This window comes from Phodopus roborovskii, unplaced genomic scaffold, assembly GCF_943737965.1.
Source record: "Phodopus roborovskii unplaced genomic scaffold, PHOROB, whole genome shotgun sequence".
Taxonomy (NCBI): Eukaryota; Metazoa; Chordata; class Mammalia; order Rodentia; family Cricetidae; genus Phodopus; species Phodopus roborovskii.
The window spans coordinates 7,577,522-7,590,742 of NW_026126515.1; the positions used below are offsets into that span (position 1 = coordinate 7,577,522).

Here is a 13,221-nt window from a genome sequence, read left to right on the forward strand (position 1 = left end):
CACCTGGGTGTGGAGGCCAGAGGAGGACATGGGTGTCATCCTCTATCACTGTCCACCTTAGTCCTTTGGTCTCTTATTGACTCTGGTTTTCAGTTACTTCTGTCTCTCTCTTCACCCTGTATGTCATAATTATGAAAAATGCTTCCAAGGTTATGGGTGGTTATGTACAGTCAGTGCTGAGGTCCAGATGTCAATCCCCTGTACAGGAGGGAGAAGATGAAGGCATTGCTAAATGACCCCGAGAGGGATGCAGAATTGCCTCTAGTTGAGGATGACTGCTGAAGATGTTTCTCTACTGAGATTGTGTTCTCACTTCACTGGCTCAGCTTTCCATAATAGGCATGAATTTCAAATTGAGAAAATGAAATAAAACCAAACAATTGATTTTTTTCCCATTAGAATAAAGATATAGTTTTAAAACTGAGGCCTTGTGCTCATTTGAAATTCAAACCTTTAATATCCAAAAAGTACATACATTTTCCGAATTTGGAAAGAACATTTTAGAGACAAAAGCACTTGAGTCACTACTGAGGGGCTGTTAAGTGATTGACTGAGACGGTTGGCAGTAGACAGGAATGGGGGGCAGTTTATTGGGTTCATTGCTGTGATCCATGCTTATGTGGATGTGGATACTGTGCCTAATCATCTGCTCCACTGAGAGAGCCTCAATTACAAAGATGTTCTGGTGGGAAGGCTAGATGCATGGGTAGGATGGCTGTGTGATAAAGCAAAACACTACTTGCAGAGAATAAGTGATGTGTGTGTGCCAATCACCTTCTTTTATTCTAATAGAATGTTGGTGGGAGGATCAATCTTTAGAGGTGCTGGCTAAGGTGGCTTTCTTTACACTTCTGTTATTTCGTTTGGATGTGCTTCAGTTGCTTTTCCAATAATGCTGTAGTAATTAGATAATACAGTTGGTGGTCCAAAATCCAGGCTCTAATTTTGTGTCTCATTTAAAATGGTGATCATGCTGCTCAATGAAATATGGAAACATTTTTAAAGCGGAAAGCATTGTAGAGAAGTCTGTGGCCAGTTAGATGGCTCGGTGGGTGAAGGTGTTTGCTGCTAAGCCTGGTGATTTGAGTTGGATCCCTGGATTACTCGTGGTGAATAGAGAAAGCTCATAGGACCAGTAGATGGTTCAGTGGATAGGGGTCCTTGCTGCCAATGACCTGAGGTCAGTCTCTGGGACCCACATGGTGGAAGACAAAAACCAACTCCAAGAAATTGTCTTCTTAACCACCACATAAGTGTACACACAGACAGAAATAAATAGGTGAATCAGAGAACTCATCTTCTCTAAGTTGTTCTCAGACCTCCGCTATTTTTTCTTTTTAATCATCCTGTCTTTTTGACACTTTCCAGCTGTTGAAAGGGGATGACTTTTCTAGTGTTGTAAGGTTAAGCTCCAGACATGTACTATTTCTTATTAATTGAAAGATATTTGCCTTTGGAAAGCACTCCTAATTCTTCATATTTCTATCCCGTTATCTCGACCCTGCGATATCAAGTGCACCATTTAAATTGCCCTTGAGAAGATTCTTGCTGGTCTTGGTGCAGGTACCAGTAGTGTCTGATAAACATATAACTCTGAAGCTCTGGGCTAATGGAGAGAGGGTCTTTACACTTTCCTGTTAGAACTTTTTCATTCTCCCACTTTAGTATCGGATTGGGGTATTTATGTGCAAAGTACTCTCTGTTATTTTAGAATTTGTATGTACACCATTGGTAGATTTGGGTCTCATGAGCCCATGAGAATGGGAAGGACAGGACAACTCCTGATCCAAAAACAGGAGGCACAGAGGTTACTCCCTGCTGTCACTTTAAGAGGTTGGCATTGCATTATCTGCTTTTTGTAGGTGTTCTTTCCTTTTTATCTGAAGGTTCAGAAGCTAGGTTCTATCTTCCTGTTGAGCTTCCGGGGGGTGGGGGGGGTCACTTTTGGATTGGATGCTGCGGAAGTGGATTAGTTTCCCTGAGCATAAAGGAGGAACAGAGCTTTTTTCCTTGTCCAGTCAGAGGCTCCTGACAAAGGTAGGAAAAAAAAAGCATATGAAGGCTTAGGGGTGCATTATTGAGCTTGTGTACACAGGTGCTCAAAGAATATTGTTATTAACGAAAGGTATCAGCTTTAGTCTGGTATGGTGGTGCACACCTTTAACCCAGCACTCGGGAGGCACAGCAAGCAGATCTCTGTGCATTCCAGGACAGCCTGGTCTACAGAGTGAGTTCAGGACAGTCAGGGCTATGTAGATAGACCCTGTCTCAGAAAAAAAACCAAGCAAACACACACACACACACACACACACACACACACACACACACACACACACACACACACACACGCTATCAGCCAGCCAGCCTGCCTATCCATCCCATCTGCCTACCTGTTCCTTCCCTCCCTCATTCCTTGTTTCTAATTGTTTTCTTGTTTATTTCAGACAGGGTGTCTTGTATACAGGCTTGCCTTGAACTCAGCTATCTAGGAGAATGACTTTGAATTTCTGATGCTCCTACCTCTACTTCCAAGTGCTGAGATTGTGCGTGAACATCCCTGCCCCTGGTCTAGGCAGGGTTGGGGATTGAATCCAGGGTTTCACGTGTGCTAGGCAAGCATTCTCCCCATTGAGCTACATCTCTAGCTTCTTAGGAGTTAGTTTCCAATAGAATATTAATTTAACATTTTATAGTTGATTAAATTATTCAGAAATCTTACAGGTCTGATTTGTTACAAATCATAATCTCAGGACTGGAGAGATGGCTCAACAGTTAAGAGCACTTTGTTTCTCTAGCAAGAGGATTAGGGTTTAGTTCCCAGCACCCATATGGTGACTTACAACCTTCCATAGCTCTAGTTCCAGAGAACCTGATGTCCTCTTCTGATCGCCGAGGGTGCCAAGCACATACATGTAGGCAAAACGCACACACATAAAGCAAAATAAATATAATTTTTAAGAATCATAATCACCAAGCAAAGAATAAGTGAGGAGGGCTGTAGGACTGGACACCTTTGGCCCTAGTTCAGAAAGGGACACATTTGCCTTTCTAGCAAAGACTTCATTCTTGCAACTTGCTTCTTAGTTCTTGTGTGCAAGCATGCTGTGCAGCTCCCACTGTTTTTCCTTCTTAGCAAGATGTGCTAACAATTTTCTTTTGTTTCCTATTTGTTTTTTTGAGACAGGTTTTCTCTGTGTAGCCTGGCTGACCTCTAACTCACTGAGATCCACCTGCTTCTGCCACCCATGTGCTGGGATTAAAGACACAAGTCACTACCACCCGGCTAACAATGTGTTTTAAACATGTATTTATATAGTGCAGATTACTCTGAGTAAAATGCCATCAAATACACTCATTTCCATATTGGTAGTATAATGATACTTTTATGGAATAAGTATTTTATAGATATGATGTTGGTTATAATGAAGTTTTCATGACATCATTATTATAAACTCCATGTAGGAAACTCTTAGATCAGTTCAATCCAAGTTCTTTCAAGAATATTCTCTTGAAATGCTGTTTACACAGTAGGAAAAAAATCATCTTTTTTTGATCAACAGATATTATTTGAGCCTGCTCTTTTAACTTAGCATATAAGGAGAAAATAGATTCCATATAAAAATAATCAGAGGTGCATTTAATGTTACTGGTGCCTTGAAATTAATGGAAAGAGGCTTTAAAGACTTAGGATAAATACCTCTTTTAAGTTTTTATAATATTAAGACAATGAGAACGTAGTTATCTTAGAGTAGAACTTATAATACTTTCTCTGTAATGAACCTCACAGTCAGTGCTGAGGACTCTGTAGGCTGTCCATTCTCTGTTGTAACTCTACCTTTGCAGATGGTAGCCCCAGGTAGTACATAAATGAATGACCCTGGTTGTGTTCCAATAAAACTTTTATTTATGTACACTAAAGTCAGAATTTTATGTGTACATGTCAAAAAGTACTCATTTTTGGAGTCTTTCTTCCAGCCACTTAAAACTGTAGAAACCATTTATTTGGTGGTTCTGCAGTCATCTGCATAGGTAAGCTGTTGTAACAAAGAATGGACAACCCACAGAGTCCTCATAGGTCATACCAAAAGAAGAAAGAAAATGGAGAATAAGCTGTTGGTTGCTGCTTTCTTTTATGACAGTGACTTTAAGTATTTGAAACTAGTTTAATATGTGAGAGTTTTAGCATTCTTACCTTTTGAGAGGAGGATGAATACATTTTACCTGTGTCTTTTATGGGAAATTTATATACCAGATTGGCAGAAGTGAATTTAGATGATTAAGATGTTTCCATTTGAAAATGATTTCCGATTGGAGTTGCTGAGTTCTCTTCTTTCTTTTCCAGCGAAACTAGCAGTGTATGCAGCAGCAGCGACACAGGGCTTTTCACCAATGATGAAGGACGGCAAGGTAATCTTCTTAAACATTATTTTTTTTTTAATTTTAAGTTATCTGCATACATGTGTGTCTGTATGTGTGTGGGCATGTGCATATGAGTGCAGTCACCCATGGAGCCCAGAAGAGGGCGTCAGATCCCCTTGCAGCTGGAGTTAACAGGCTGTTGTGGGCAGTCAGATATGGGTGCTGTAAACAAACTGATCCTTTGGAAGAGCAGTACATACTCTTAACTACTGAGATTTTTCTCTGGCTCCCTGGCAAAGTAGTCTTGATTCCAGCTTTGGGACTTTGTCTCAGTGATTGATTTCAGTGACCATGGAGTGACTTATTGAAGGCTTATGAGAGCCACTTGGGGAACTGTGAAAATTCCAGATTTTCTGAGCTGCTAGAAATCAAATAGATTTGGAGTTGGTCCTTGGAATCTGTAGTTTTTATAAGCCCCCAAAGTAGTTCTTATATAGTAGCTTATAGCTTGAGAATCATTGGTGCATGGGGTCAGAATGTCAAGGCTGGAGCTTGTGAAAGTTTCTTTTAATTATAACTAGTAATAGTCTCATACATAATTCTTTTGGGGAGGGTTGATATGTTCTTACTTTTACTGAGGAATAACTTTTACCTTAAGTTTAAATGCCTGAAGATTATGACAGAGTTATATGAATAAACCCTGTAATACCCTGGGTGAATATTTAATAAATGTCTTAAATGTGCACTTTTTTTCCCCTGAAGGAACCCTGTGTGTGTGCATGCATGCCTTTTGCCTTTTGCCTTTGTTCCGTGTAGCTGCTACCTTTTAATTTTATTTGGTTTTAGATGTTTTTAAAATTTATGTACGAGTGTTTTGCTTGCATGTATGTAATGTGTACCATGTGTATGCCTGGTATTCTAATAGATCAGAAGGCATTGGATCCTTGGAACTGGAGTGTGGATGCTCACGAGTCCCTATGTAGGCGCTGACAACTGACCCCAGGTCCTCTGTAAGAGCAACAAGTGCTCCTAACTGCTAAGCCATCTCTCCAACCTCTGCTTTTTCAAAATCACCTATTGTGTTAGGTGCTTTCCATTGAAACATTTCACAGCTAGGGATTATTGTTTTTAAATATTCATTTATTTTATTTTAATTATTGTGCCATGAGGGCACATGATCCTGAAGAGATCAGAAAAGGCATCATATCCTCTGGAACTAGGATTATAGACAGTTGTGAGCTGCCATGTAGTTGCTTGGAACCGAACCCAGGTTCTGTGTGAGAACAGTGAGTGTTCCTAATACTGAGCCATCTCTCTAGCTCTTGGAATTATTTATAACCTTACATGTTGCCTGGAATGCAAGAGCCCCTATTGAGTTGATAAACCCAAATAAGTGTAAGCGAGGGTGCAGTAAGCTCCCAAACTAGACTATTCTGTTTGTAGGAAAAAGGTTTACTGGGGATCAAACTGCCAAGGCTGTCTCTAGGAGAGGGTAGCAGAGGGAAGCAAAATGGCTGAATTTTATCTGTCAGTCTCACAGCCTCTTCTACCTCAGCCAGTCCTTTTCCCCTTATTTGTTTGTTTATTATTTTGGTTTTGAAGCAGGGTCTCTCTGCATAACCCTGGCTGCCCTGGAACTCACTATGTAGGCTAGGCTGTCCTCAGACTCACAAAGATCATCCTGCTACTGCCTCCTGAGTGCTTGGATTAAAGGAGTATGGCACCATGCCCAACTACAACTCCTTTTTAAAAATTTTCATGAGTGAATTGTAAGAACCAAAATTCCCCTTCTGCATTAATTGTCAGAAAACATTATCTGGTGAATTTACCTGGTGCAGTGAGAAAGGCGCTGGATGAGACCAGAACAAGCATGTCACGGTGCATACAAACTGGCTGTGTTTACCAGTGCCTGCCCTGAGTTCACCTGTGACATTGGCTGCTGAGGCACGTGCACAGTGGTACTCTCTGATTGTGCTCCCTGGACCTGCTCAGCTTCATAAGGGAACTTGCTAGTGTTTGGTTCAAATCAGAAACTTTGGTAGATAGGGCCCAGCAGTCTGTTTGTCACCTGGTATGTGCCTTCCTTCCCATCTGTTGTCATCTCTTCATTTCCCCCACATCCTGGTTTTGACAAGCCCTTCTAGTACATCTGATACTTGCTGAAGAATGAGAACCTCTGTTTTCAAGACAGTGTTTGCAGTGTTTGTTTGTAATGAGACACCAATTTATATCAAAGAGCATCTTCTTTGGTGCTTGGTGGTAATAGCTATTATTTGCAGAATGCAGGCCTCATTGTCCTCTTTGGAGATTCCAGCATTAATTTTAAGACTAATTATTAGCCTGTGTGTTAGTGGCTTCATGTGTTTGGCAGGTGGGACCTGATATATATATATATATATATATATATATATATATATATATATATATATATATATATCGGGGAATGAAGGTCTCATGAACTTTAGATGCTGTTGTAATAGTTTATTTTATTTTTGCACTTCGGAAAGTGGATGAGGTAGCAGACATGAAATTGCCTTTTTCTTACTTGTCTTGTTGGCAGGAATACACTCTAGTAGTAGAAACTGAGCTATTTATGGTGGCTGATTGAAAGTTCAAACCAAGAGGTTGGGTGTATGGGTTAGTTAAGACCTTAACCATTAATGAACAATGTAGCCTCAGGCAAATGTTCCAGTTTCTTAAAGTTGCAGGGAGTTTTATTGCTTGTTTCTGTGGTTATTTTTTTCCTGGTAGCTTGGATTTCTAGTTCAAAGTGATTTTTTGCCCCGGCAATGAGATACCAACCAAAACAAAGTGTGGGCATAAATTCTTTACTGATCTATTATGATAAAATGTAAATACATAAAAATCCCCCAGCAACAAAAGGTAATTTTTGAATTGAACATTTATTTATGACTTTGAACTCTGTTTATCTGCATGATGGATGATGGTAAGGAAGGCAGTTTGTTTTTTATGGAAAACACTTGGGCTTTGTCAGGTTGAGGGTTCAAATTCTGACTTCATTTACTAACTGAACCCTGACTTCTGGGCATTAGTTGCCTCCCTAAAGTTGGAGCTATCGTGTATTTTGGAAGAGATAACATATTTTCAGGTTTTCCATGTGAATTCTGCAGGGCAGTAAGGCTGTATCTTAGATTTTACTACTGAAGTGGTGAAAAAGAGTCCAACATTCATGTGAAACTATGTTGGTACTTTAGTGTACCAAGAGGAACTGGACAGGTTCTTTTGTGCTTTGGTTTATTTGACAGTATCATAACTATAGCATTAAGAAACCCTTCTGGCATTTGGATTTTAACATGACAGCTCAGGACATGATCTGTTTGCTTTAGGGGACGATGAGCAAAGTGATTGGTTTTATGAAGGAGAATGTGTCCCCGGATTCACTGTCCATAACCTTCTGCCCAAGTGGGCTCCTGATCACTGCACTGAAGCAGAAAGAATGGACTCTGGACTGGATAAACTCTCAGATCCCACATTCCTTTTACCTTCCCGGCCAGCTCAAAGAGGTGAGTTTGGAGAAGACCAAAGTCAAGGTCATGGCTTTATGGTTCTCTTTGGGAAGACTGAGTGTGCCCTACTCAGTCACTTGCATGCCTCTGACCATGCATTGCTATCTGAATTGTGGAGTTAGCTCAGGGTTCTAAAGGATTCAGAGGTGAGTCTCAAAGCTCAGGGTTCTCCCATTCCTAAGTCAATCCGTGTAGGCCCTTGGACACATTTAAGAAGCCTGGCATCAGTCATGTCACAGCGACAAACTCCACTGTAAAGCTGATGCAAAACTTCCTGAATGCTCTGTGGGAGCTTGAAAGATTGGCTCTTATGAAGAATATTCACATACAAGTAATTAGGGCATTTTTAAATGTATGGTTTTAAAATGCTTCTTTAAATGTATTTGTTTTAATGATTCTATTATTGTGTACTTGGGCACAAATGCTTATCTGTTCCTTTGCTTTATTTCAGTTCTGAAGGAGCAGAATGGGGTGGAAAGGGCCCATAAAAGGAGACAGAAATGTGATGACACTTCTCTTTTAGTTAGCTCCATATTGTGACCAGGTCATTTTACTTTTTGGAATGTCTGGACCATTGCCTAAGATATGTGTCAGTGAGCAGGACTATTTTATAGGAAGTAGCAATCAACCGTGTAGCCAGTTTCTGGTATTGTTGATGTTTGGTGCTCAGAGTGGCAATCTGTGATCATACTGCTCAGGACAAAGATATGAGCACAGTAAGGCTTTGGCAGATAGACTTGTGAAGCTGCTGTGGTAAGGGCCCCACTGTGCTAGGACATGTGTACTTATGGATCTTGTGTGTTCAGTAACTGAGGCCTTCTTTCCACAGGATACCATGCTCGTCTGAATCGGTTGCCAGGAGCTGCAGCTCGGTGCCTCAGGAAGGGGCGGAGAAGGCTGGCTGGGAAGGTGACAGATGTCATGGTTTCTCCAGTGCTATGGGAAGGTGGTAGTCCCCATAGGATTTGCGTGCCCTACTGACAATTGAAGGCATCACAGGACTCCCTGGAGTTAATGAGACCAACTGAGATATTCTGGGAGTTAAGGGTGAATGAACATTATGTGGGATTTGAATGGATACATATAGACTACTGGTTTGATTTCTCCCTTCTGCACTTATGACTAACCCTGTATTATTGTATAAGTTCAAAATCTCTTTGGCTTCTTTACAACTCCTGATTTCAGGAATATGTTTTTATCCTAATGACTTTTTATCCTAGAATTGATTTAAAAGGAGAAAGTTAAACAACAACAAACAGAACCAAATGAGCAATGCCTTCTTCCCCACACAAAAAATAGCACTAAGCCTGTTTCTCAGTAGTCCAGGAGCTCTTCCCTGGCCCCCAGGGACACTACTTCTTGCCAGGGCCTGTGCTGGGCACTGGGCCATTGCTTCTTCCCAACTGGTGCTTTAGCCCACAGGGAGAACTTAGGTCAAAAGAAGTAAGAAATGTGTGTCATTCCCTGCAGCTAAGTAGCAAAACAGAATAGGGTAACTTTATTCTTTTTAAACTAAATTTATTTTTGGAGACAGGGCCTCTATGAAGTCCAAACTGGCCTGGTACTTGCTTTGTGTCCTAAGCTGGCCTTCAACTTGAAATTGTTCTGTCTAACTTCCTGAACTGTAGGATTATAGGCATGTAATTACTCTTAATTTAAATTATATTCTAACTTTGAGATTGAGAACTAGGCTAAGGCAAAGGTTCCCTAGCCAGACAGGGAAGATGGTAGTGAGGAAGCATTTGTCGCGCATCTAGAAAATATGCCATCATGTTTGCCAAGCCATGTGTGTGGTTGCTGATCACATTCATCTGGCTATTGCTTTGTATTGTCATCTACCCAGAGAGCTATTTTCTGAAGTTTGGAGCATTGGGGGGAAAAGAACAAATAATAAGAGGTCTGGTTAATTAATTCATGTGTGTTTACCTCAGAAGACAATTTGCGGGTGTCATGTCTCTCCTTCAATCATGTGGCTTCTGGGATTGAACTCAGGTCATCAGACTTGGCAACAAGTGCCTTTACCTACTCAGCTATTTCTCTAGCCAGATTCTTTTTCTTGCCTTATATTCCAGTTCTACTCTTTAACTAGAGAGGTATTTGGTCATTGGAAGAATCACACTATGTTCCTTTTGGCTTACTCCATTTACAGACCATGGACCAAACACCCTTGTTGGTTTTAGGAGCTCCTTGTGGGTGGGGTTAAGGAAGGCAGAAGTTTGAGGGTAGAGGACTGGAGTTTTACTCCCCCTTCTGTTGATTAGGTACAGTAATGGTCTCTCCCCCCCCCCCACCCGCCCCCCATCTGCTGCCTTTCTTTAAGCTCAGCAAAGTAAGAGCTGTCTGCTTCAATGGATGTGAGTTAGTTCATCTTGATGGCTCTCTTCAGTGTGCTCGAGAGGAATCTAGGCTTTATTGGACGTGCAGCTAATGATCTCAAGCAAATAGGATGAGGTGTACTTCTAAATTCATCTTCATCACCTTAAAGGGAGATCTGTCATTTCTAGCAGCGGTCACCGCTCTGCTCTCCCTGCTCCCCTTCTCATCCCTCTCTTCTCTTTCTAAACTGCAATCATAAATAATGAGTTTTATTCACAGCTCCCTGACAGCGAGCTACTAATTACTCAAAGTACTGCTTGTAATTTACACAGTAATAAACTGTAAATTTAAATATTACAGTGTTTTAAGTTAATAATTTTTCTGCTGTAACAAATAGCTCATTATTCAGCCATCTTCCCGTTGGCCTCTCTACATTCTGTGTCTCTGATCTGGAGGGACATCCAGAGGAATGAAAAATACAAAGAGCGCAATGTGCGGACCCTCCACTTAGCTCCACCTCTGTTTAGAGTCTGACCTCAAATTAATTTTTCAAAAGCTGGTGGTTCTGCTAAAGTGTGTTTCCTATTCTTCAGGCTAACTCATGCACATAGTTGAGTATAAATGCCAAGATACAGATGTGTTTGAGGAGCAGTGACGTTCATACCTGTGACTTGTGCCCTCTCGGCTTAGCACTTCCTCCCGTGTGTGACTCTTGTTTCTTGTGCAGGTTGCTGTGACAGCTGTCACTGTAAATGTGCTCTTTAGGGGAGGGTGAGGTGACTGGTTTGCTGTAGTGTCCTGTATGCCTCCACACTACAGTCCTGAGAGCCCCAAATTTAAGAATTAGTTCATACAACCTTCTGCTTTTACTTTGAAATAATGATCAAGGGACAGAAGACAGTGATAATCTTTGTGGTTTGTGGCTATTGTGGTGCTTTGTGGTCTTGGGACCTTGTGTATACAGCTAGGCAAGCACTGTGCCACTGAATTGTATGGATCTAGCCTGGCAGCTTAGTTGTGTAAGTAGCACAAATTGTTTAACGCATAGACATGTAGTCAGCAGGTATTCAGTGAGAGTTCATTCAGGGTTTGTGGCATTTGTTGAGCGTCAGTCAGTTCATGGAGCTTAGTGTGCCCTTCTGCTGAAAACTGACTCCTGTTCCTGGGTATGGTGATGTACACCTCCAATCTCTACACTCGGGAAGCTGGAGCAGGAGATTGAAGCCAGTATTAGCTACACAGTGAAATCAAATCTCAAAAAAAAAAAAAAAAAAAAAAAAAACTGTTGAATTTTCAAAAAAAGTTTTTCTGCTTCATTATACTCTAGTACTCTACGAAGTATTACATACACATCTAAACATAAACAACTATATACATGTTGAAAAATTACTTGGTATTAGTTTTATATTTCACTTGTGTGTTACTTAAAAAATAAACAGGGCTGGAGAGAAAGCTCAAGCTGGTAAAGTGTTTGTGAAGAACTTGAGTTTGCTCCTCAGAACCATGTGGGAGAAACCTCAGGTGCAGAGGCGTAATTCCAGCCCTGGGGAGAAGGAGGCAGGAAGATGGCTGTGGCTCACTGAACAGACAGCCTAGCCTACTTGGTAAGCTCAGGCCAGGAGAGGCTGTCTCCAAAAAAAATGTAGACACCTGTCATTCTGAAGAATGACACCTGAGATTGTCTTCTGGCTTCCATTCATGCACACACTTATGAGTGTGCACACGTGTGCACCTGCAACACACACTTACACAAAACTAAATTTAAAATAGAAAAAAAATCCCAAGTCTAACAAACAGTATTTATAATGCCTAAGTCAGCAGAGAATAGCTAGGTAATAGATGATATTTCTAAGATGAGCTCACATTAAAAAACATAGTCGCTGTTGGAGTTTAAGGTTGACACAACCTTAAGGTGGCTTGACTGGCATAGTTAGAGAAAAATTGAGCTTGGGAACAGCTTAAACTGTATATATTTGCTTCTGTGGTTTGATGACACTCTTTTTTTTTTATCCTTTTAGGAGACCAGCATAAGCAGTCTAGGAACTGAGAGGATAAGCCATATCATCAGTGACCCCAGGCAGAAAGAGTAAGTGCCTAAGTGCCTACTGCTGTCCTAACCTGGTCCAAGGAGAAGGAAGTAGAGAAGGCTTTAATAAAGCAACTTTTCTATTAGACTTGAGAGCCCAAAGAGGGGATTTTAAAGATGGTTCATGGCTAAAAGTGCTTGCCACCTGTTAGTGCATGTTTGATGACCAGAGTTTAATCCCCAGAGCCAGAAGGAAAGAACCAACTCCATAGAGTTGTCCTCTGACTCTCACAAGTATGCTATGAATACACACTAATAAAATAGTAAAATTTTAAGATAGCTAAAGTCTTAAATCATGACAGTGATTTTTCTTTTCCTTTCTAGAGTAGTTTTTATTTTGTTGCCTGCTGTTTCTAGGTGTTATAATAGTATCCACCACTAAGAGACTGTATTTTAAATGCATTTTTCTCTCTTGACTTTTTTTTTTTTTAAATGGTCATTCCAAATGACTTGTTGCTTCTGCTCTCCTTCAGGCCTTTTTAAGGAGAAATCTTTTTGTCCCTGTTACCGTGGTGAATGCAATAGGAAGCATGAATGTAGCTGCATAGGAATCATCTGCCTTTCTCATAACAGCTTCATCTCCTAAACAGTTGGCTTTGCTGAGTGCTTTGCCTTCCTATGGGTCTTCCATGGCTAAAGTTTGAATAGCTGCTGAATAAATACATACGTATCGGGGCTGGAGAGATGGTTCAGTGGATCAAGCATAAGGACTAGAGTTTGGATCCCCAACACCCACATAAATAACCAGGCAGTATGGCAGGCATGCCTGTAATGTCAGCTCTTGAGAAGTAGATCCCAGGGCAAGCTGGCCAGCATGAAGCTCTAAGTTCAGTGAGAGACCTTGCCTCAATAAATGGAGAGTAAGCCAGGAAGACATCAGCCATTGACCTCTGACCTCCATACACCTGTATACCTGTGAACTTACACTCCTCC

General features: G+C 41.0%; 1 protein-coding gene across 11 annotated transcripts in view; it reads left to right on the forward strand.

The window, feature by feature from the left end:
- The window catches only part of Gpatch2l (G-patch domain containing 2 like), a 47,179-nt gene that overhangs the window by 12,452 nt on the left and 21,506 nt on the right, over window positions 1-13,221 (forward strand). For all 11 annotated transcript variants that reach the window (XR_007835241.1, XM_051196374.1, XM_051196376.1 and 8 more), the window contains exons 3-6: window positions 4,343-4,407; window positions 7,707-7,883; window positions 8,716-8,795; window positions 12,221-12,288. Coding sequence is in view for 10 of the 11 variants with exons in the window: in XM_051196374.1 (XP_051052331.1) it covers window positions 4,343-4,407; window positions 7,707-7,883; window positions 8,716-8,795; window positions 12,221-12,288 (390 nt within the window). In the remaining variant the exon portion in view is untranslated. The remainder of the gene's footprint in view (window positions 1-4,342; window positions 4,408-7,706; window positions 7,884-8,715; window positions 8,796-12,220; window positions 12,289-13,221) is intronic.